The 27,408-nt window shown below is 38.1% G+C and overlaps 1 protein-coding gene across 1 annotated transcript; it reads right to left on the minus strand.

Moving 5' to 3' along the window:
• LOC137298165 (sodium- and chloride-dependent glycine transporter 2-like) lies at positions 1–26,562 on the minus strand. The gene is made up of 15 exons (XM_067830309.1): positions 26,480–26,562; positions 17,152–17,275; positions 16,703–16,834; positions 14,770–14,964; positions 13,386–13,431; positions 12,894–13,026; positions 10,912–11,046; positions 10,006–10,109; positions 9,205–9,329; positions 7,690–7,802; positions 6,441–6,578; positions 5,028–5,127; positions 3,300–3,400; positions 2,574–2,729; positions 1–2,145 (listed from the first exon to the last, which is right to left on the minus strand). The coding sequence occupies exons 1-15, from the start codon at positions 26,486–26,488 to the stop codon at positions 1,846–1,848; spliced, it is 1,911 nt and encodes a 636-aa protein (XP_067686410.1). The 5' UTR covers positions 26,489–26,562; the 3' UTR covers positions 1–1,845.
• Positions 26,563–27,408: the final 846 nt, after the last annotated feature.

Below are 27,408 nucleotides of genomic sequence, written 5' to 3' on the forward strand. Positions count from 1 at the left end.
TCTTTGAAAAACGTTTAATCACCTCTCTGTTGTTGAATCTCGCATGTACAATTAATCAGTGTATGAACTAAAACAATGAACAATGAGACGGTTACAACCAGATGCTGATTAACATATGGCCTTCGAGTACAACTGGTTCAAGGAATGCACAACAATAATTGATGGATAACAATTATGATGAAATATTCCAGGCCCTCTCAAACAAGCCACGAAACATATATATAGAATATACTCTTAAAAAAAGTAGGGGAAACTGTACTTTCAATGCAGCATTGTCGAAGCTGGGAGATATATGGTATTGAATCAATGTTGATACAATAATAATGGATGTTTTGAGAATGCATCACCACATGGATTTCATTCAGAGCAAAGCTGTTCGTTCAGTTATCCCCCTTGTTAGATGACTTGAGTATGGCATGAAAATTTCAGGTTTACAATTGTCAGTGAGTAGTGTGTGATTTGACCCTGAAAACCCTGACCATGCACAGATGCAAGAAAATTATCGGAAAAATGGTCTACAGTGATTTTTCGACCTGCCTGTAAAACTACGGCACAGAAAAGACTGAGTGAAACATGTACAAAGACGTTTCCAAAAATGTACTTATCAGATGAAATATGTATTTTGTAGTATGGAGAAGAAATATCTGTCACCATGTGTTCATTTTCATTTGAATGCTTTTACCTAAATATTTTCTGAACTGTTCTTTAGTTCATTCTTTGGGGAATCACGTGCCTGTTTTCGTGCGTACATCATTACAATGTAGTCACAATCGTGTGCCATTCTCTAGTCTTAAGTGGTGTAATGTGTGGCATGTGTGAACGTGAAGCATTGTACTTGTGTAATGTGTGGCATGTGTGAACGTGAAGCATTGTACTTGTGTAATGTGTGGCATGTGCGAACGTGAAGCATTGTACTTGTGTAATGTGTGGCATGTGTGAACGTGAAGCATTGTACTTGTGTAATGTGTGGCATGTGTGAACGTGAAGCATTGTACTTGTGTAATGTGTGGCATGCGTGCACGTGAAGCATTGTACTTGTGTAATGTGTGGCATGCGTGCACGTGAAAGACTGTACCGTGTAATGTGTGGCATGTGTGAACGTGAGACATCACCCCTTTGTAATTAGGTCTGTAAACGCATGCAGCAGACCTGTACAATCGACTCTGTGGGACTAACTTTGTTATTATTATTTATAGTTTACTATAATACAGTATCCTATATACAGTTCATCATCTACAATTCTAAATCAACCCTTTATGAACATGACCTTTGTGTAAATAAATCACAAACACCTACATTCTGCTGTGTACATTCTACATGTATTTCAGGTAGTGTATATGATCCCAGTATATCTGATCAGGAACTTTGGGGTTGACTGACATTTAGTTCCAGAAATACCGTTGTCCTATTTCAGAATGCATACTTACAAAGCAAAATATATGAAATCCAAAAGAAACCGAGAACAATTCTTAATTTCTGGAGCTGAGGCAATCTAGACGTACCCAACCAATCTAGATTTGAGTTGGGCTCCTTTATATTTTAATCAAAATGCCGTTTTCTCTTGCCGTTTTCTGATTACTGTTTAATATAAGGCAAAGCTCTGAACGTAATCATGCACCCAATTGCTGTTATTACAGGACCACAATGAGGTAATGTATAACGTGTACTGACGTGGATATTCCGGACAAGTTGATAAGTTGATTAAAGATTTTAAAAATGCCCACCCCCCCACCCCCCTCTCCAACCGTTAACATGACGTTTAATAACTTGTATAGCAAGCCCACATGTAACTGTTTACTGGGAAGAGACAATTTTTAATCACATCAAATTACAAATTAATGATGCCTAAAACTTTGTCGACTCCTCCTGGTAAGTACGTTGTCTCTCATGTTCCGCCAGGGATTTGTCTGGGTCCATGAAATAGGGGACATAACCGCTATCTTGGTTACCGATGTTTGAGTCAGTGCCGCCATCTTGAGATAGTGATGGTTTTACATCCATGCTGTACCCCCCATTCGCCGGCTCAGATTCAGTCGTATAGCCAAGGTTAATTCTTCCCGCTGTGGGCACGTGAAGGTGTGTTAACGTGCTTAAGTTTCGTCGCTCTCTCCATTCGTCTGAATGCATGTTGAGTTCCAGAAGCCTCTGTAGATAGAGAATGTCATGCTGTATATGGACGTTGGCACAATGCCAGCTGACGTAGAACTTTCAAGACATAACTTACATCGACTCCTTATATTCTTCGTACATCGCTTTCTACCCGCTTCTATAGCTTAATAACTTCGTCAACACGGTTGTAGGAAGAGTGGCTTGGGTCCTCTCGCCACACCCAGTTCACATGGAAGGTGGTTTTTACTTTAACCATTTGTGAGGCTAACATAATTTACTCACATTAAAATTGTATTTAATGCGTAAAATGATTTCATTAAAGGTGACCATTACTACCAGAACTGAAAACTGACCCAAGCCAAGTTTGCTTTGTCTGAATTGCAAAGAAACACAATTCGTATTAAAACCAGAATGTATCTTACAAGTCATTGGTCCTTGCTCCATAGATAGATAATATTTCCTACCTGCCAAATGCCATTTTGACATGTATACCACAGGAACACTATGACAATGATGGCTACTGGGGACATGGCCACAAACCAGCCAATCACCTCTGCCCATACTGGTTCTCCTTTAGCTGTTAAAGGTTCATACTGGATGCCTTTAAATACAATCACCGCCTGCAAGCAATATACATGTCTTAAACAACGCAATGCCATCATAAAACTGTTTTGTACTTTGTGTTTTTGTGAGACACTCTGCATAAGGCGCCGCCATTAGTAGAGTGACGAGAACAACGACAAGCAAATCCTAGATCCTAGATCCTAAATCTAATATGTGTTATCTTAGGGATCACGGCCCGACATTCTCAGAGTAACTTACATAATCGCCGAATTCAGGTCATCTCACCTCACAAATTATAGACAAAAACATACTCGACAACGTGGCGATCGATTTTTCGTGTAAAGAAACCAGTGTAAATGGGAAGTAAATTGTTTCTGACAAATATCTTGAATCTATAATTCTTGAAACAGGCGACTAACAAGATCGAGTGGTCAGACTTGCTGATTTGCTTGATACATTTCATCATATTTCAGTTGCGTCTTGCAGTAAATCACTGGATCGTCCAGTCAAGACTCGACCATTTACAACTTGTCTTACAGCTATGAAATTCCCAAGGTTGGTAACAAAAGACAAGCAATACGTCGCGATAGAAATTTCACCTTACTGGACACATAAAAATCACCCACCAGAATTAGCAGTGGCGATATAACAAGCCAGGAAATGGTGAAGTAAATGTAGGGCTTTCTCCCGACCATAGCCTCCACATCCTTGGCGAAGTTGCTGTAACCTGAAATAGAGGAGACATAACCCCTGATGACCTCACCAAGACATTGCAATCAAATCCTAGGACGTTTACTTCGACTTCAAGACTTTGAGCATGGAAACAGAAAACAGCGCTTCTAGAGCCTTTTCAGTTCCCTTGTTCTTTGGCAGACAAAATGGATGATAGAGTTTTGGATGTCTCTGACAGTTAATGGTCTATTGTATGTGACAGCTGTGACAGAAATACTCTGTTATGGAGCCAAATTCACGTGTAGACGACGAAACACGTTTACTAGAGCTAACTGGAATTGAATGTGGTTATATTTTTAGTTGCATATGAGCAACTACAACAGAAAACAACAAGCATTATTTTACTTCTCTCCAAGTCGTACTTCACCACAAACGAGTGGATATCGTGGCACCAATGTCTCCCCTTTATCGCCTTTCTCAAGACACTACAACTACAGCAAACGCCGAAAACAAGCATAGATGCCAAGAATGAAGTCAGAACCATTTAACTTATTCCAAGAGTAGAGCGTTTCCACGCATGAAATGCCTTATTTACGACAATAAATCCTTTGGTGTCTGCCTTCCAGAGCGTTTAAGGTACAAACATGCCCGTTCTTTGAAGATTTCAAACAGGGTCATACGGATTTGATTTTGGTTTGATCAAAGCGACAAAATCGAGACCCCAATAAATATTTCAAATAAATTTATGGCAGAAATATGGGATGACATTTCCAACTGAACACATCAGCAGCAAATGTATGTATCTGATGCAGCTATTTGCGACGGATGCCATCAATGGAGAAAGATGTACTATACCTGCTGTCATCACTGTTTATCATGATTCATAAACACATGATACGTTTGGAATTACACAACATAAATCTGCGTTTTTGTACTTCGTGTGACAATAGAAATGTTTTTTCCCCATTTATTTATGATTCTAATGGCCAAGATATGTTCGGTGTATTCTTAACGTTTTATTTCTTCGCTCACCATTAACTTAAACGTCAAATGTATTATCTAGTTTTTTAAGAGACAGTTGACAATTATGATTGTACAAAACGAAATCGTAATACCAGAAAAAAGCATTAACCATTGCGTTAAACTTAATACACTTTATTGATGGTTACAATTACGTGAAAATCCATACTGTAATATTAGATCAGAAAGGTTGTTTATCATCCTACAATTGAACTAACAGATGTAGGACAGGAAAAGAGACTCCCTAGCCTGTTCTCTTTTCGCATTCTGATCGTATATTTAAACGGCGTACCATCCTTTTACTGTCGAAAGAAGATATCATTTAATCACTGTGATCCATTTATTGCAGAAATATTCAGAACAGTCCATTTTTGCAATAACGCTGTACAACAGACTTCGTCTCATCTCATACTACCGTTTTTCAGGTATAATGAAAATACATCGAACAAGGTTTTCACAGAGAGTCACTGAAAATGTGTTATGCTTGGGAATTTCCTAATTTGATTTTTACGATCTTTGGAAAAAGGGCCATACACAGATTGATAAATATTGTTGTATTGCCTGAGGATGTAAGTCAGCCTTATCTACTTACACTGGGAAAAGGTTTTATACATACATTTGGATTAAAACAAACAGCCGGAATTACAAAGCAATGCACTCACCGTAAATGTATGATATGGCAATCAACTCGAACAAGGCAATGAAGAGAGTCGGGAAGCCCAGGATATAAGAGTCCACGAGATCCAGCAGGTAGGACCCGCTCTTGAAAGAAACAAAACCATCTTAACATTAGACATCAAATTAGAATAAACAGACAAATCGATTCTACAATTATACAGACATGATAAGATAGGATCCGCCCTTAATACAAACATATCCTCTCTACAATTAAGGAGATATTATCCACTGTGTAAGTAAACAGATGCAATCCAATCAGGACACTCACAGGCGATACGATGCTCTGTATATTACACAGAAAGGTTATTCTCTACCAGATGAACAGCATCCAGCGTTTAGTATATCACACACAGCTACATGATACTTTCGGATTCTTAATGGTACCCTGTGACGCACTATCGACAATATGTTGGCTTATACCATATATACTGGGGCATATGCACTCATACGCTTCCCATTGCTGCAGTTAAAGACTGATTATCCCGCACGACTTCAAATCGATAATTAAAACCAAACTCTTCTAAACAGAGAACACTTGCCATATATGAAATGTAAACAATTGCTCCGTACATCGAAAACTATCGCACGCACTGTTGTCCGTGCTTGCCAAACGAATTTCAATCACGTTGTGCGTAGGATATTTGAAAAGAGCGCTCCAAGGGACATAGCTCTCTGGGGGTCGTTTGAAATGATGTTCGGCCGGTAGAGAAAGCGAGAGTCAGTTTACATTAATTCATTCGAAACGTTTAATTTAACACTGTAAATTAAATCTAACTACGTAATTGTTTTGGGGTTAAATTATATCGTACCTCCCCTGAGGTCTGATAGTATCATTATTTATTTGCAGTGATATAGTGCCTTTAAAAACGAAAATTCACGATGGTGGATATTTCAGAGAACATAAAAGCACCAATTCACCACGCGGAGATATATGTCTCTCCCTTTTCAACGAGTACTGTACGAGTCGCCTGATTAAGGTCGACATTCGGAGATGACAGCCTGTAGTCACACGGAGCTGGTTGCTTATCTTTACAGGCTTAATTTATTCAAATTTAATTTATTTAACTGGAAACTAGGTAGTTTGGATTAATCCATATCAGGGTCTGTACAGGAATTTTCCAGTTGGCTTAGGACAGAGGATGATCCCACCTTTAAAGACAGTAATGAACGTTTTATAAATGAAATATCATAAATTGTGTTCATCATTTTTCTAAGCAGGTATCACATCTGAATCATCCTCAAATGCATCATGAATAAAGGTTACGGAACTGGTGACGATGCAACAGACTAAATGTAATGCAATATGCATATATACCAAAAGAGATTCCGCACAAAGCATACATGTACACTGAAGCCTTCATTCCAGGTGGGTGTATACAACATGTTCATGGCCTCACCTGTGTGACGATTGGCAGGCCCAGTAAGAATGCTCCCAAACAGACACTGGCTCGGAACAAAAGTTTTCTCTTCGGTGTGCTTATATATTGTGGAAACTCGTCGATCATAGCTGTCATGACGGTCTCAACGATTGAAAACTGAAAGGAAAGTAGGTTTATTAACTGATAAGTCACATCCAATCCTTGGCATAAACCCAGCGACATAAAATAAAAACACACATATGATTTCTGTTTTCATGAGACAAACGTTTTCAAGATTAGTTATAGCGTCGAAGTAAAATTTACAATTACACCGAATAAAAATTTATGCATTGTTAAATTGCATGTGATATTGTTGATAATTTAAAAAAACATTATGAATTCGTAGTCGAAAAATGAATTTGTAAGCCAGTTCGAAATATAGTATAAGTTACGGATCCTTGAAATGTTGGCATTAATGTATGGTCCTAAAGTCGCTAGGTGTGAACATGTGACGTGATCACATTTGCAACATAGTTAAAATAAATTGAAGAGGTGAAGTTTAGAACGTCATCTAACAGAAATAGTTTACATGTCTTTCCCGATTTTACCAAATCTAGACTTCAGCTTAGGCCATTGCCCTTTCTTCCCCTATCGGGAAAACACTTCTCCAAAACATCGATCAACACTTTACCCTACGTTTACATCAGGTATTGTGAGAAATATATCATACATACGTTAACTTTAAAAGTCTTACTAATTTCCTGCCAATATATCTAATAACTTCTATAGGGATTTCCTGAGGCACGGCTAATTTCGAGCATCACACAGACCCCTTGAACCGCCAATGTCCGTATGTAGGTCTGATTACACTGAAGCGCCACTTGACCTACACTGCATCCTGTGTCATACATCGTCGTGGACTATGGAACATCTACCATGCGCCCGTGTATATTGTGGCCCCCAAGGAACAGAATTTACACTTTCGTAACTGTTTTCCAGTTCTCAAGGTGAAGGATATATTGTGAAATCAAACGTAAGCTGTTGAAGGTATTGCTTTTTTAGTGTTTTTATGTGAAAACAATAGTTTTAACACTGCATACGTTAACTAAAACTCCTATGAATATTTTCCGACCTATGTTGTCGGAAAAAAGATGCTGCTTGCATTTTCATCCTGATCAGGGGGAGAACCCGAATGGTACACAAAGAGTTTCAACGTGCAGTTTACAGTAAAGCGTAGTAATGCTAAAACCCAGTGTTATGAACGAAGGGATACAGTAGTATAACTCACTTGTGAACTGAAACCAAGGGTGCACAGCATGATGAAGAACAATACGGACCATAACGGGGTGATGGGCATGTTGGACAGAGCCTCTGGATAAGCAATGAAAGCCAAGCCGGTTCCTAAAACACACAAAAACCCACTAAACACCATCCATTATATAAGTATGTAATGCACTGCACCTACAGTGTGCTTCTGAAAATGCAATGCAATTACAATTTCACGTACAACAGTTTCTAATCTATAAGCATATCGGTTTATCATTTATATACAGGAATAAAGTAGAAGCTGCTCCTATCTGTACACGATATCTTGTGAGGAAGTGTAATTAATTTAGACTGGTAATTTGAATTTCAAGCTTAACATTTTCATTTATTTCCATCTACTTGCATTTTTGTATATATCTCCAAAAATACAGGCCATTAAATGGACTAGTTAAACTGTTTTCTTGAAGACTTATTTTCAGCATTTTCGATAACCTTTCATTGTTCGCAATAACATCGTTTCACGCTCTCAACCCAACCCCCAAAATAGATGGTCTTGCACCTAACTGGATATCGCTGGAATCAGACTATTTTAGACAAAGGTCACATACAATCATGTCGTTAACGACGTGATCTCCAGTTAAATGCACTAATATCCCATCACTTAGGAACTGATGATGGCAAGGATCGAAACATTATGTTTAACGAGCTTTACTGGGTCCCTTTTCAGTGTTTCTATTTATTGAACAAGTCGAAACTATGTACTCAGTTTCTTTAGGGTAAGTATATTTTGTCCTACTTGTTTCAGTTCCCTCTACACTTAAGTAATAAGTGAATACTTTTGACAGCTAAACCATCAAATGTTTTCTGTTGGCATACTAAACGCGTAAAGTTCAGCATGTAAATGAAGTGCAGATCACAAAGTGAAGGTATCCAACACGATGAGTCTAGAAATCATCATACCATGGAGGTGTTCAACACGATGAGTATAGAAATCACCATACCATGGAGTTGTTCAACAAGGTGAGTATAGAAATCATCATACCATGGAGGTGTTCAACACGATGAGTATAGAAATCATCATACCATGGAGGTGTTCAACAAGGTGAGTATGGTGAACAAGGAAACAGCAGGCTTTTAACTCACTGAATTTTCATTTGTGGTCCGTGATCTAGAAACTCAGTGCTACTTACTGGGAATGAATAGTTAAAGCTTTAGGCCGCATCGGCTATATTACAGCTATTCACAGAGCCATGTATCATGACTGTCACTTCAAATCACTACATATCGTGTGATACTGTATCCCGTGGAAGCACATAGTGTAATACAACATTTTCGATATGCGAACACAGACACAGACACAGACACACACAGACACAGACACAGACACACATATGTCTATAACATGCATGAATAACGTAAGTCTTATCACATCATCGCAACGAGAATCATTTTGTATCACGAAAGAACGTCAAACTGTCCAAAAGTACTGAATTATACCATATGACTGAGACATGCATTGCCTCGTGATTCCTCCTACCTCCTGTCGTGACATTTGCAACAGGCACTTCCCGTATATTGGCCATGTACCCCAGCGTCGAGAACACCACGAAGCCAGCATAGAAACTCGTCAGACAGTTTATCACCGGGATCATGATAGCATCTCTGTATAAACACAAGTACCAACCTGACTATAAAGCAATGGAGTTCGAACAATATGTGGAATATTATAACAGAAGAGAAAGTTGTTCGGGACATTTATGCCGATGATTAAAGTTTATTTTTCATGAAAAGGATCATGTATGATAGGCTGTTTGGTGTGTTGTTAAATGCTGCACTTAGCAATATTCCAGCAATATGGCGGCGGTCTGTAAATAAACGAGTGCGGACCAGACGATCCAGTGATCAACTGCATGTTCTTCGATGTGCGCCATTCGGGTACGATGACATGCGTCAACCATGACAGGAACCTGACCACCCGATCCCCTTAGTCGCTTTTTACGGCAAGCATGGGCTACTGAAGAGTAATTGTAACTCGTATCTTCACAGGTAGTTATCTGTGATTAAACGCACATGAATCAATAGATCGGGCCATAATGCACCTAGATACATAGGGTATAAATACAGGAGATGAGCGAACTTAAACGAGGAAGCTGGTGCGAGAAAATGAGCATAAGAACATTTTGTACCTGTCAGTAATTTAAGCTGGTAATCGAAAAGCATAAGAATGAATATATGTGTAATTTGATCGAGGTCAGGTTTAGAAGATCAACAGGGAAATCAGACCCTCCTAATATCATGCTGACATGTAAAACTAGAGGCTTAGTTTGGGGAAAAATACCTAAGAACATTGTTGGAGAATTTGTTGTAGCTTGACATGGCCACAAGGCCGCCTTGGCAGGCGCTGAGTGAGAAGAAGATCTGGACAGCAGCGTCGCTCCATACCTTAAAGTGGGATTATTGTTGAGTAATAATCATGTTTTATACCTGGCCATATACACGGAGTATATATATTAATCGAGAGTCATATACTGGAGACACCGTCACAAAGCATATTAACTATTTCAAATTACTAACTAAGAAGGGTCTCTTTAATGATATATGTTCTCACTTAATTATTGTTGTTTAAAAGGAAATTGATTTGATTGATAAATACTGTCCTTTGTTCACATGTGTATGTCATATACATGTATGTTCGTTGTGAATGTCAAACTTTGTTCTCGATATCTCAAGTCATGGCTATCATGAAGATACATTTTAAATCACTCACTCACTACTGGAGACACTCAATATTGTTGGAAACTAGTCATACACTGTTGTTACCGTATGACATGTACTGGAAACCCTATATTTATACCAAATGCCATGTCATATATTATACCTAGCTCAGTTTGCTAAAAATTCTGTGGTTTCAACAACAACGTCAATATTGTCTCTAATTCTTTCTTTACCAGAGTTGACTGTGTAGCCTATCAAAGAAAACCTTGTCTTAAGATGTTGACTTTCTAATTCATTTAACTTATGACTGCATAGTTATTTCGTGATATTTGTTGAGCAGATGATCAGTCAGTAGTGATCGTATAGTACCGTCAAGTAAGAAAATACGGCTCTTTTAATTTGTTAGGCGTCGGTATTGCTCATATGCTAATGCCAGGTATCATTTATCAAAAAATTTCAAAAAACATGAAGAATATATTTTGACCCCTACACTCCCTAAATTCAGGATGAACCTTTGTCAAAGACTCACTGTGGCATCCGTGAGTCTTTCCCATTTTGGTGTGAGATAGAAGGTTACTCCATCGATAGCTCCATCCAGCATCGCTCCGCGAATCAGTAGGATCGTCAGGAGGATGTAGGGAAAGGTAGCAGTGAAATATACAACCTGAAATATATCATATGATATAGACAACCTGACATATATGACATGAAATATAGGGTCCATGCAGGTAGCAAAAGTATTGTAACTCCCCATGGTCCTTAGAGTGGTTGTCTACTTTCTGATTGTTGTCGATCCTCAGCCCCTTTTTACATTGCACTGTCCTAATCAGAAGACCTAATTTAGGGATATATCCTAGTTTTATTTCTCGATGTTGTGATATTGTAGTCGGTTTTACTGTTATTCGGTGAGCATATGTTATAATTTACCAATAAATATGGGTGAAATATTGCCGAAGTGACGATGAATTGTGACTCACTATCACACGGTATAGGCAGGCTGATTATACATATAGTTTATTAGACAATCTGAAATATGTACCAACATAAAATATACGACTTAAAATCGACAGCATAGAAGCAATTGCTTGAACATATCCCATACACAACTTGGACTGCATGAATACTGAATGGTAGAATGCGCTATAAAACTCCTCAAAAAAAGTCCTCAACACGTGTAAACACGTCTAAAGTCCGTCTGCCGAAACTACCGAGAAGAAACATGTTCTCGTGTTTTTGACACGTTGAAAATAAAAACATAGATTTAACTGTTCCGTGTATTGGTTTGTACTCCAACAATTACTCGAGTGAAGAGTGAAAATAGACGTGTCTCGCATGAAGACATGCCGAGTCAGATGGGTTTTATTGCCGTTAGGACATGCACATTTCCTTATTCCTTACACATATCCCCTTTGATATCCAGAACAAAACCATTCACTGTGCATGTTCACGATGTACTATAAACATGCTCACACTGATTATCATACGTTGTTATATTTCTTCTGACTTAGTGTTATTATCGCAACGTCATACGTTTCCGATCGTCATATGTTTTCGATCGGTCATTACGATTCCCATTTATAACGCGACAATGCCGGAAAATCCATGAGCAGCAGCTTGCATGTCAACAACACGATCCCCGCTATTGGTGGGACACAAATATATTATGAATCAAAGTCTCATGCGTCAACAACAATTAAAAATCAAAGATTAATTTTAACTCGGGAATCATTAATGCAATAACCGCCTCATGATCAAATGCATAAACATCCTAAACCTTTACTCCGAAAATGACATTAATATTTCTCCTGCCTAGTTTACATACTACCTTACAAGATCACGTTACTGGTCATGTGACCACGCTGATTGATTTATTTTTATGGCACGCCAAAATCAGAAAATAGATTACGTAAAATCGATAATGAATTGCAAAATTCATTTCCAGACGCTGGTGCCGTTTATATTATTTTGTCTATAGGGGGCTATCAACGCAAAGAAGGCCAGTCACCGACAGTGTAATTACGAGGCTCTAGATAATGAGGATAAGACTGTATAGTAGCTGGACGGGGAATGCCTGGGTATTATGTCTCATATGGTACTCACCACAATAAATGACGTGGGAAATCTACTGCCGCAGGTTTTTTGTTCCCGGCTACACTTAACACTGTTTTAGAGCAATTTAGAAAGGCAAATTCTTTATTATCTCTGCAGTTTGAAATGTTTGACAGCACAATGCAAGTGTTTGATACAATGGGCATGCCGTACTATCATAACATTGTTAAAAATATTCAGCCAACGAATGACGTCATGTCCGGCGAAACTTTGATATTGCCTCGACAGCAGTGGCGGATTAACGATAGAGAATGCGTCATATGCATGTAAATATAACAGTTTGTGAAATAAACTTCATCTTGTCTGAAGGTAGGCCGTACGACATTAAAAGATTATATTTATTTTTCGTTCACGAAATATTTTATCGCTATCCGATCGAAAACCCATTACGCCAGGATATACCTTTCCAAGCGACTGGATCCCTTTGGCTAAGACAATCAAAACAATGAGCCAAGCCAGAAGGTTGCACAGCATGACCTGCCAGTTGATGTCCCCCGTCTCCGCTATGCTGGCCGTTTGTTGCAGCACAACCTCCCTGTAAATATGTCATTGCATGCAATTATATGCATGTTAGGTTGTTGCCACTATCACTGCCTCCATGGCTATATCCTATGGCATTACAACATCTTGCCTCTAGTTTACACCGTGCCATTTTAAAAGCCTTTTTTCATAAATTGTAAATCGTGATATTTGCAGTTGTTCGCTTTTTCATCCCGAATAATTTTACGGCTAGTTGTGGTTAACTAATTGTTTTAACTTGGAATATGTCACGATCGGACAAAGAGAAACATTTAAGGCGTCTTCAAGCCGATTCTTCTACGCTTGTAAACACGGAGCATCACAACCTGGAGAGTTGCAAAAACTATGAAGTTTTCGTATGAAAATATACCTCACTTGTAATATATTTCGCTGGACGATTTTGGATCTCCTGTCCATCCGGCTGAAACACATGATATCAACAATAAATAATCTTCAACAACTACATAGATCTATATATACATTTCAAACTGAATGTTGACAATATCATTTTGATACAATTAGCAGGCTATCGCATGCTATTCTGAAATATGAATTGGAAGACGCTAATAGTAACAAAATGTAACCAATACCAAAACTTATACAATACCACAATAATAATTATTTTAGCATATGTGTTACTAATGTGACTAATATTGTCCGATGTCCATATGAACATGGCTATCATAGAATTATTGGATCATTAATACTTCTATGAAATACATGTTGAGGGTATCATCCCTGACATATAGCGAGTTCCATACGTTTCCGTGCTTTTTGTTTGTTTGTTTTTTTCAGGCGTACAGTTGACGAGTGTTAGTCTTGGCTGCCAACGGCGGGCATAGGTTACACTCACCTTGATAATTATTCATAAACGCATGATCATCATATAGTCGGAATTGCACTGTCGAGTCTGACTAAACGGAGATTTCTTGTAGACGTGAGGGGTTTGTAGCTTTCATTTACGATCTGTATGCAACATGATTGACGATTACATGACTACTGTTTATTTGGTCACATACAAAGTCATGTTTAGGGTCTAATGCCGCCATTTGTTTACACTTTGGCGAGGGAAGGCTACACAATATACAAAATACCAGTATCTCAAATGTAATTATCTGTTCCTCCTGAAAATATGTTGAAATTATCTTGCAAAGGCGGCGGATTGTCAAGCTAAATTCACGCGTAATAGATAACCTATTATTCCTCCGAAAGTGTACTATATTCTTTGCTTAGGTTCTGTATGGCTTGTTGTTGTTGTAGCTTATGAAGTTATGGACTCAATAGAATATTATTATGTGGGGTCAAATTTGAATTAAATGCCTCAGCTAGCATGGATCCTTGGTTTCAGTATGGCATTGCATCTTGTGGATCCCATACCTGCTACTGACATGTGTTGTTTATTTGTCATGGACTCGTTCCATGATTTACAAATTGGTCGATTGGTGCCATGAAAATAATCTCTAAGGTTACTCTTGTATCAGGTACATAAGGTATAATCCTGCCCCATTTCACTGGCACAAACAGAGGTTGTTATGTGAAATGTTTCTTTGCCGCACTCAGCAACGTTCCAGCTATATGGCAGTGGTCTGTAAATAATCGATTCTGGACCAGACAATTCAGTGACTCACATCCTCATCATAGACCAATTTCCTATATGTATGGCTGGACCTTGTAAAGAGGCTTTATACATCAAGTAACATACCTTGCATTAAGATATGCGGGGCTGGGCTTTGCAAATGTTAAAGGTAGTATTACTTACTGCAGTTGATTCCGGTGGCGTTGTCATAACCCGGGGTGACATTCTTTCCAAATGTAAGGCATTCACACTGCGAGCACTTTGACCATGGCACCACATCCGTCATAGAGGCAAAGAAATAATAAAGTCCCCAGGCAATGATGACGTCGTAGTAGATGCTGATGACTATTGATACCAGCACTCCAGCATAGCCGATACCTGGACATTAACACAACACCTGGACATTAACACAATACATGGACATAAACACAGTACCTGGACATTAACACAACACCTGGACATTAACACAATACATGGACATAAACACAGTACCTGGACATTAACACGACACCTGGACATTAACACAATACATGGACATTAACACAGTACCTGGACATTAACACAACACCTGGACATTAACACAATACATGGACATTAACACAACACCTGGACATTAACACAACACCTGGACATTAACACAATACATGGACATTAACACAATACATGGACATAAACACAGTACCTGGACATTAACACAACACCTGGACATTAACACAACACCTGGACATTAACACAACACCTGGACATTAACACAACACCTGGACATTAACACAATACATGGACATAAACACAGTACCTGGACATTAACACAACACCTGGACATTAACACAATACATGGACATTAACACAGTACCTGGACATTAACACGACACCTGGACATTAACACAATACATGGACATAAACACAGTACCTGGACATTAACACAACACCTGGACATTAACACAATACATGGACATTAACACAACACCTGGACATTAACACAACACCTGGACATTAACACAATACATGGACATTAACACAATACATGGACATAAACACAGTACCTGGACATTAACACAACACCTGGACATTAACACAATACATGGACATTAACACAGTACCTGGACATTAACACGACACCTGGACATTAACACAATACATGGACATAAACACAGTACCTGGACATTAACACAACACCTGGACATTAACACAATACATGGACATTAACACAACACCTGGACATTAACACAACACCTGGACATTAACACAATACATGGACATTAACACAACACCTGGACATTAACACAACACCTGGACATTAACACAATACATGGACATAAACACAGTACCTGGACATTAACACAACACCTGGACATTAACACAATACATGGACATAAACACAGTACCTGGACATTAACACGACACCTGGACATTAACACAATACATGGACATAAACACAGTACCTGGACATTAACACGACACCTGGACATTAACACAATACATGGACATAAACACAGTACCTGGACATTAACACAACACCTGGACATTAACACAATACATGGACATAAACACAGTACCTGGACATTAAAACAACACCTGGACATTAACACAATACATGGACATAAACACAGTACCTGGACATTAAAACAACACCTGGACATTAACACAATACATGGACATAAATACAGTACCTGGACATTAACACAACACCTGGACATTAACACAATACATGGACATAAACACAGTACCTGGACATTAACACAATACATGGACATTAACACAATACATGGACATAAACACTGTACCTGACATCAACAAATATCACCAACAACAAATAAAACTGACATCAGCAACAATAACCTACACTAACAACTATAACTGACATTAAGAATAACTGACATTATCAACAATGACTGAAATTAAGATATAACTGACATTAACAACTATAACTGACTTTAACAGCTATAAATTACATTAACGCCTAAAACTGACATCAACAACGATAACTGACATTAACAACTATAAATGACATTAAAATATGACTGACATCAACAAAAATAACAGAATATTAACAATTATAACTGCCATACATTTTTCGAACAATCAATTTGTTCTGACCCTTGGTCCTTGTTCTGACCTTTCATGGCTGGGTTTATATACCAAATGCTTATTGGTCCTTTCCCACCAAACTGTCCGAAGGAAACCTCCAGACCGAAGATAGGGATGCCGATGAAAATCAGACATATTACGTAGGGGATAAGGAAAGCTCCTGAAATCAAGACAAAATATATCCTAATAATCACGGTGGAATGCAGCAAATTGACGTTTCCAACATAATATCGACCAATATATATTACTCACGTATTCTTTTCAATTTTGCCCAATGTGGACAGGCAGCCTGTCCTGTATAAACGGTCCGGCTTAATTTCAAGACTGATCTTCGTACATAACTATCATTATTTTCCATAGAGTGAATAATGGTTACATCATTCAAAATAGAACAACTACTTCAGCTATACTTAAAATCCATAAATTACAAAGTACCATATAGATTATCAGCTACTGATAAGATACAGGAGTACGAACCTCCTCCATTTTTATAACACAGGTACGGAAATCTCCAGACGTTGCCAAGGCCTACAGCGTACCCAACCAAAGTAAAGATGAATTCTATCTGTCGCCCCCATTGTGCCCGTTCAGCTGGTTCCTCCTGCAGATCCAATGGCATTCCATATATTTTCTTACAAGTAATGCTCTAAAAAATATTAGAAAATCAAAACCTGATTTTGTGGAAAAAAAAATCACATGTAGTTAAACAAATTCCTACCTATCCGCTACGATTTAGTTTGACATATATATAAACATTTATAAAATAAAAGGATATTTGTTACCAACGAGAACATCTTTTACCGTCCATCGAAAATTTAGTTTCTGATTTTTTCCCCAAATTTGTTGTACTTACCGCAAGTTCCATACGCTGTCTCTCAGATGTACAAGATAGATATATAAAAATGATTTGTTTGTGAAAGGGACACTAAATGGTGCTATCTCACTAACATCAAACAAAAGTACCAAAATGGTTCCATTTTCCTAATTATGAAACATGAAAGATACGAGTTGCTTTAGTCATTAACATATTGTGCATGCAGACCAACAGTGGCCTTGGATGTTAGACAGCTAACAATCCATCTAATCACAGGAGATAAACGGTATGATGTTGGTACTTCAGAATGTGAGTCTACAACTTCACTGATCCACCCACCTGTCCCTTTTAGAGATTATTGATGGCAACTGATTACCATTAGAGGCAGTTATGTTGACACTGGTAAAAAGAATTACAAGGCGCAGGCAATTTTATTTTGGACACCTTTTACCTAGTTGTGTACACTTTTCGTTGGAATCGACCGAACACGTTATCAGGACGATAGTCATGTGCCACCTCCATGGTGAATTGGGGTATGAAAGCAGACAGCAACAAGCAGGGACAAGATAGATAAACAATAAACCACTAGATAAATAAAAAAAATAAACAGCATAAATTGATAACAAAATGAAGCATACAATTAAGCATACAATAAGTGACGTTTCGATGTAGAATCTTAAATCGTTATGTTTATTGCGTTAGGCGCACAAAAATAAAAATAAAGATAAAAAAATAAATAAAAACCCAAACCCAAAAACTAATCGGAAAATCAACAGTACAATATATATGAGTGAACAAAACATACGGCTTTCTTAAAATCCAGTAACAGATCTCATTACAGACCTGTTTGACCTCAAGTACAGTCCAGCCTCAAAGCACGTATACAGCATAAACACATTGGTACAGACATATCCACTAGAACACATCCTCAAAATACATTAAAATGATGATTCTCACTTTTGGAGTGACACGCACCAACATGTTAAGGACTTTCGCTTTGCCTGAAGATAATGAAATTCAGCTACGGATCACCACAATGACATAATAATGTGCCAAAAAAACGCCGTTAACTTCAACACATTGGTCCTTGAAGTATTTTACAAGCTCATTTTGTGGGTGAGAGGAACCTTGTAAATCTGATAGCTTCTGCTTCTAACTCAGTTAAAGGGCCGCCAGTGTGACAGGCTTCTACGGCAAGGAGTATGCCTATTGACCTGGGAGATCTAGAATGGTTATTTCACAGATTGTTGTTGTACGGATCTAGTTTACAGTTCATGATACATCGATGGTGGGGAATACAATAAACAAAACTGTCCACTAGACACATTGTCTCATAATGAATACAAGGCTTATTTTGTTGTATTACAAAGTTTACACATATAGGAATTGTGGGGACTGCAAGTCCCTTGAAAATATGATTTGATGATGTAATACTTCAGTGCCCGTGATCTGCACAATTTGCGATTGTGGAAAATAACGACAGAAGCCATTCTTATGATTGCGCTGTCTTATAAATTTATCTCGTGAAATTTCTCAGTGATTGTAGGCTTTGTAGCTATCCTAATAGATGCAAATTGATGGTTATCGTTCTTTTTTTCCACTGAAGTCAATTTTCTTCACCCAACACACAAAGTTGTCACTCTGAGATGCACATGACATAATTCTACCCCATTTCATTGGCACGAAGATAGGTTTTATGGAAAATGTTTGTTTGCCGCACTCAGCAACATTCCAGCTATATGGTGGTGGTTTGTAAGTAATAGAGTCTGGACCAGGCAATCCAGTGATCAAAAGCATAAGCATAGATCTATCAAACTGGCCATACGATGACAGTTGTCAACCAGGTTTGCGAGTCTGATCACCCGATGACGTTGTCGCCTCTTACGACAAACATGGGAGATGAATATTCTAACCCGAATCTTCAAAGGTAAGAAGGGCTATGAAGAATATAAAAAAATTGATTAATTTCGTCTAATAAAAGATAAAGTCTAATCCAAACACTCATGGGTGATCATGGCAAAGTTCTCAGTGCTATATTGACAGCATGCAGTAACAGCGGACCTTCAGAAGCTATATTGAATAATTATATTGTTTTTCTGTGTTTGATTGATCAGCATTCAAACACCGGATGAAAGTTTACGGTATCGATCTGAGCACATCACCTGCTCATCGTGCACACTTAATACACGCATTCTTCTTGTGCGTTCTGTACCCAGGAAATCACATCCATTGTCACACAGACTACCGACATCAGACTATCTTATCAAAAAGTAAACACACGTCAGACCGTTGTTCAAACTGACCCAAGAGATGTGAACATCGAGTGTTGGACGTAACGCTGTTTTGTCTTCAAACATACTCCGTGGACCTGCATCGTATCAGGACAACCCGTAGTGAGGTCATAACAGGTTATCACTATCGTGAAACCAATGAACACTTTATATGCCTATATCCGTGATTAGAACGTTCCTTGAATGCATATCTAGCTAATTTTCTTTTAGATATAGCTGCTGGTCAAGATGACTTGTGTATGTATAAACTGGGTCTCGACTTTCCATGACTAAGTTTAATCTGGTTGTGTATACATCAACCTATTTGATGTTTATTTTAGTCATCTGATATTAAGAAACGCTCAGGCCACCACTTAAATTGCACTAACTAAACGCACAACACACATAAGGTAGAATGTTTGCGAAGTATAGCCACACCTTTTCAACAAAGCTATATAGTTCTTCGAGTATTGAAGCAGTAACCTGATAGTAACCTTTTTTGCGATAGCACATTGCTTCGTAATGCTGGTATGAAAATCCACTTGTGACCAAAGCTATGATAAACAACATTTCAAATTCCTCCTGGCGTCTACCTCCGCTTTTTTAGACAGATGTACTTTACAATTTAATCAGTTGCAATACTGCGACCATTGAGTCAGTTATTAGGACTCAGTGCCTCTAGACGGGAGACATGGTAATTGACGAATGGTATTTTACTTGATGTATAAAGCGCGGAAATACATGAAGATACTGTAGCATGTTGGACATACAAATTGTTTAACCTTCTTATTCTATATATAGAGATGACATAATTGATACTGTCTGCATCAGAGATAGGCATATACAGCATGTCACGATACGATATGTATCTATATATCAGATAGACTATACGTGAGCTTTATGTCTGCTTAAGAATTTTAGTACACAGAGTTCAGTTGATACAAAATCAGCCAGGAACCTTTTCACACATTGAAATCAGTATATCACCATGACAAACGTGTAAGACAGGAAATACGTATGAACTTTCAGAAAACGGAAAGAACTTTAATCCTTCTACTGAAATTAGTCGAAAGTCATCTCCCGCCAACTTTGAGATCCGAATGTAAAATGGGAAAGGCGTATGAACGTCAGAAAACGGAAATAACCTTACGCCTGATGCTGACATAAGTTGAAAGTCATCTCCTGCCTACTGTGAGAAGGAGATGTTTAACATCATGACTTCACATACAACCAATACATGGGTTGCAGGTATAGTTTGCATAATTTAAAAGTAAAACAAACAATCAAGTTTTCAACAGTAAACGCAAACGGTCAATAACCCCGATGTGTCTATGAAACTCGTCTTCGGCATTTCCAGGTGCTGCTATCAGTTTCTGATGTTAATTTAAAAGTGATTTAATGCGCTTTGTTTCCATGGTATGTTTGCTTGTTGCTTGCAATATTCCAGTCATATGGCAGACAGACACACAAATATATTTCCGCGTTTAATGAGGAGGCCTTGCGCCCATGATACATATTTTCTTGATGATATCATATAATGATGAATGAGAATTTGGCTGCTGAATGGAGACAGGTGTGAAAATTGTAGTAAATATTACACCGACAACAAAGTACATTTATAAATTGCTGGTTTTAAATGATGTGTGCTAGTGATAACTGAAGTGTTAAGTGTTTTAGGTTGCTAGTGTTGGGTCACAGTTTCCATACTATAGTTAAGTGCAGACATTTACTGTGTATGATAGAGACATTACCGTGTACCAGCAATAACTGCAAGACTAACTGGTTATGGATTAATAAAGTTGGCTCTCAATTTCCATACCCTATGTAAATATAGACGCGTACTATGCAGGATAGAGATATCACCGTGTACCAACAATAACTGCAAGACTAAGTGCTTGTGGGTTAGTAGTGTTGGTTCTCATTTTCCATATTTTATAGAGATACAAACATTCCTATGTAAGGTAGACACATTCCGAGATGCCAGTAAATTCACCATATCTCACGACACATGAAACGATTAACGTAAGATATAAGCGGGTATATATATTTCTTTCAAACAATATTACAGCCTTCAAAGGCAAAGAGTATGTGAAGCTAATCTCCCCAAAAATATTTATTCTTAAATTTACAAAATAAACAAATCATCTTGAAATCCATGACTGCTGAAAATTATCTGTCAATCTTTGTTTGAGATGAAAGATTTTATGCAGCCAGTCTGCTGAGAAGCCCAAACAAAACCAAACCCAAATTTAAATACGATATTGTGTATGTGTGCGACCAAGGTAGTGCGGCCTACATTATCAACCGACATAAGCATCTGATAACACTGGCTCTGTAACCTGATAGGAGGTTGAGCAATGAGTCGATAGCAGTACTTAATCGCTCTGGTCAAGAATACCATCTGTAGAGGCAAATATCCCCCACCCCACCCTCCCCACACCCCCACACCCCCCAGCAATACCATATTATCTGATGTAGATACACCAATTTTCAGAATCAACTTCATTTTGAATTTCAAGTGTGCTCTTTCTACTTCTTTACTGTAGTATATACCCCAATATCTGAGCCATAACACACAACTGGCACGACCATACCCTCAAATATCTTCAGTAAAGACTGTTCAGAAGTAAATAATGTCTCTTTGGAAAAATCAACAGACAGACAAAACCTACCGGCTTTCAGGGAATATATATTAAGCAAAAGTGCACTTCACTGATCCCCAGTATCAAAGATTTTATTAAACAGCTTTATCAATATTGGCTAGATGGAGCTCTTGCTAGCTTGTAAGAAATAATTTATAAAACGAACTGGCCCTGGTGATTTATTTTATCAAGCTTATCAATATGGGAGGAGAGTTCAACTTCTGTGCATTTAAGACGGGCCATACATCAAACGAGATGTTGCATAAACAAGAATCAACTGGAATGCCAATGTAAGAACCGCGTGAACTTACAAAGTACATCACAGAGTGATAACTATATTAAAATATTCAGTTGAACATGAGGAGTGGCGTGTCACAGGTATAGATTGTGTCATAACCTCGGGGAACCTTTAACTAACTTGAATAAACATAAACTATACATATCTTAGGAATATGATATAACAGTTATAAGTATTTCATAGCACAATACTTACATCGCCATTTACTCTGTTTGCCTGTGTTAAGTTAAAACCTGATATCGGGGTGGTTGGGGAGCCTACTGGCCGAGTTCTAATCCCCACATGGGTAAAATGTGTGCACGCCCATTTCTGGTGTTCTGCGTTATTGCTGAAATATTGCTAAACTGGCGTAAAACCCACCTCACTCACTAAAACCTGGTATCAGCTCAAGGCAGTGAGTCCTGGATGAGAAATAGTAAGTCTACACAATGTAATGTCTATGGTAAACGGGATCTCCACGCCGTATGTAATCAGTTACCCCACTACCTCATGAACGTGGATGTTCAATGGTAACGCGCCATTACTGATAACATAATGTAACCATATTGCCGAGAGAAATGCTAATTCCTGTCAATGTGGTAATAGTCTATTTACCCATGATACAGGTTTTAGGAGACTGTGAAATGTATGATCAATCTAAGCCTAGTCGAACACGATTTCAAGTGTATTTAAACCCGTGCCATCTATGAACAACGTTTACAATTATTTCAGACGTATAAATGTTATGAATACGGTTGCCATAAACACCTTTGTCATATTTTACAAATATTTACATATGACACCTTTGTCATATTTTTACATATATTTACGTATGACACCTTTGTCATATTTTACACATATTTACATATAGCACCTTTGTAACTTTTACGTATATTTACAGATGACACCTTTGTTATATTTTACATTGTCTCCCAGATTATCATTTATTTCAAGAAAGGCGCAGTTAGTGGTCAAATGCTAAGTACATTTCAAACGTTGGTCGTATGAGCCTCGGTTGCAACGTTTGTTTCTTAACATTGTTAAATGTTGGAAATACTACTTTTCCGTGTAGTGTTGGGAATCATGGGAGGGGTGATTTCAGCTTTTCGCTACTGCCAGTAATTTCTTAGACTCGTGGAGGACATTTCAAAATTGGAAGCATCACCGACAAAAAGTGCTGTCCGAGGCAATTCCCAAATTTAGACTCATTATATTCCCGTTGTTTGTTAGGATGGGGGATTGGGGATGGGGGAATGGTTGTCCAGTCAGCTATTGACTTGAGTGAATTGTTCACGGGTACCAGCGGTGGGGCAGGTGACGTACCTTTTCACCAACACCTGACGTCACTGTAGACAGGTATTGGTATGACACATACGAATCGGACTGTTAACTTTTAGTAGAGATTTTACAATGGAAGTGTTCGGTGGCTGTATTTATCGGCAAGCTCGGAAAAATAACGTTTGGTTCTTAAATGTAGACAAACACATCCATGAGTACTGCAATTATCAAGAGATGGAATATATAAGTATATTTCTGATTGCAGCTTTTCAAGTCATACTATCATTCATTGTCAGGCATATTCCAGCATCTGACCCGAGACTCGATTCCGTATCCACGAAAACTTGGGCGTTGTTGACATCATGCTAACACCTTCAATCTCTAATTACAGTAATGGATTCAGTAATTATGCCGAGCCACGTAATGGCGTCTCGTTTGCCTCCCGGACTCGACACTCAGAAGACCATACCAGCGTGCCTATGCATGGTGAACAGCCTACAAGTCAGTGATGTTGTTATCGTTGAGCTATACAGGTTAGGTAGGGGTAGCTCCTCTGACTGGAAATAGGTCAATGTGACATGCTGGCTGTAAAACTATTGAAAATTCAGTAAGAACCCTCAAACAGCCTGAACCTCGGGTTTTATTGATTTTCAAGTGTGACTGTAAATCTTCTAAGCTATGTGTTTCCGATAAGATGTTACTTGACACCAGTGGCATGCCTGTTGAGTCTTACTGACCGAATCGTAAGTTCATTTACTTAAACATATGTGTATCTGTAATAACATCGAAATAAATGAATACAACACGTGTTTTATCCAAATACATTTCCTAATGAAGATATTAATGAACAGTGTGAGTATACACACATCTGACGCGCCCCTCCCGAGATAGCAACATAATGTTTTTAAGATTTTACTTTCAACAGAAATTTTATTGTCACCAGATTGTGTTTATCCTTGCTTGAACATGCAGCTGTTTGTTGAGTGTTTCATGCTCAGATACCATCTTTAGTCATCGAACTCGTATGATTCCATCTTAAAATATGTCGGCAACTCTACGATTGTAGACAAGGAACCGTTAAACGAACCTGGTCAACACCCAGTGTAAATCTATCGGTAAGAAACACTACGGTCAGCAGTGTGACCTCACCATGTATAACCGTGGAGGTGGGAATAAGGTACACGCCTTTTACTGCTGGATTATGTATTAGTCACTTTTTAAATTTTTGTCCATTCGATTTAAACCTAATCTAAACTTGATCTGAAATTTCTTTATTTATTCATTCACATATACATGATTTCGTTGGAGAGAAGTGTATTGACTATTTCACTCCATATGACCTATAGCACAGTTGTTTTATAGTTTTACATTGCACGAGCCTCTGTCTGATTTGGCTGGAAATCCATCTACCAAGTCGATAGGCGTTATTATCATTTATAAGTTATGAGTAAACAAGGACAAATATTGCCGATGACATATTCTTTATAACACACACAAGAGTTAATACTACTGCTACTTCTTTTGGCGAGTGACAGAGAGGAGAAACATAATATAACTGCAGTACAGCATACATGTACATGCATGCATAAAACGTTGTTATAGATTCAAATTTCTATCGAAATAATGGCTCAGTAAAACATATCATAAAACGTTATTTTTCACATTTTCTTCATGCTCATGCAAATGAAGACATAAACTATACATATATATGCATATAAATACGTGAATGCAGTGTCACGAACTGTTAACTTTGTTGTATAAATGTAGTATTTACACGTCACTCCCGTTATGTATATTTCCCTTTATATGGATGTAATCGCCAATTACATGATGCCTGACATTTCTAGAATGGTTAAGCAGTAGCAAGAAACATGTTTCAACTTCAGCCTGCTACATGTAAGCATAAACTACAATGATGACGTAACATTGTCATGCGGAAGGCGCCAAAAGGTATCATATACTCGTCGAAATACAAATTAAAATTAAAATAAATTAAAATTATTGTCTATTGTTAAAGAAATACTTTCTGACAGGATAACATCTATAAGCATATTGTGTGTTTGGGTTTCACTTATGAGCTATTCAGCGTAAACGTAATGCCTTATTGTCAGAGGCGATATGAAGACAGTATGTAATTATTTATGCAGTCAATTCGTCACACTTTACCTGCTTGGCGATTACTCTACGTTTACAGACACATCGATCAACAAATTAAATGTAATCGCATCTTATGGTTCAGCACTGCGTTTTCGTACATATAATCTGACTGAAATGGAAAATAATCGCAATGACTAACAATAAACACTCACATTGATTCTAAGAGAGCGGGAAGTATATCGTAATAATACCGTTGGTGTCAAAAGTTCATAGCGGTTAGACACTACATGTAAACACACTGGACGGTCCGCAGGTAGTATTCAATGCATGGAAACAGTAAACATATTACAGGTTAACGTAGTATGCTATCATGTCATTGGTGTCTGTTACAAATTATCTGTAACTACAAGCAATTAAATTAACTCACCTGACCCATTGTGATAACTTTCAAACTTTGATGTCCTTATCCTGCACAGATGTGTTTAATACGAGAGTGGAGGTGCTTATCTTGTCAACGCGTTCTCATATCACGTGACTTTGCAGTGGCCACCACGAGTACCTCCAAGTTGAGCGGCGTAGTATTCTTTGAAGAACGGAAATATTCGAGCAGACTGTCAATGTAAGAGTTTATTTCATGTTTCTTGCATCCCGAACAGAGGATATTTTTACCCGTAACCGATATTTTAGCTTTGAGGCATAAAAAGGAATATATGCTGAAGTTTATATTGTCTAAATATCGTCGATTTAAACATTACTTCGCAATTATGATGGCATAATACGGTAATTAGTACTGATAGTTTTAGATATTTGTGCCACTGATAATTAGGATTTCAAGAATGTTATGAATAATTTCTCACATTCGACTTTACAACTGGAAAAGAGCCATTTACAAGGTACCACTTCCAACACTCCGGGTGGTGCTAATGCATAAATTCATGCACGCCCAGACTCCGTGAGAGGTCCGTGCATTACTGAGTCATCGACACGTACATTGTTGTCTATTTACATCTGTTAACACGTGTTGCCTGACCCGCTGTGTCACCTACTTACCACATATAAAGGTACAACCGTCCGAGGGTACTGCTATACTATTTTCCTGATCGATTTCCTCTCCTTTCTTGGGCCTCATTATTTGTATTGTTATCATATCTACCTAAAGCCTATCCGATACTATCTCTTTTATTAGTTTCAATAAATAGCTTTAAATCATTTCTTGGAACGTAGGGTGATGTGAGTTGTGGTCATGACCCTCGCAGGTTGATCTGATGCGTCGTGTCTCGTCTCCTGTATTGTCGAAAACATATTGCAAGAATATATAGTTGGTTCAGACCGTAATTGTCTAGGCTCCCAGTAACA

The sequence above is a fragment of the Haliotis asinina genome, chromosome 10, assembly GCF_037392515.1.
Source record: "Haliotis asinina isolate JCU_RB_2024 chromosome 10, JCU_Hal_asi_v2, whole genome shotgun sequence".
NCBI classification, from domain to species: Eukaryota; Metazoa; Mollusca; class Gastropoda; order Lepetellida; family Haliotidae; genus Haliotis; species Haliotis asinina.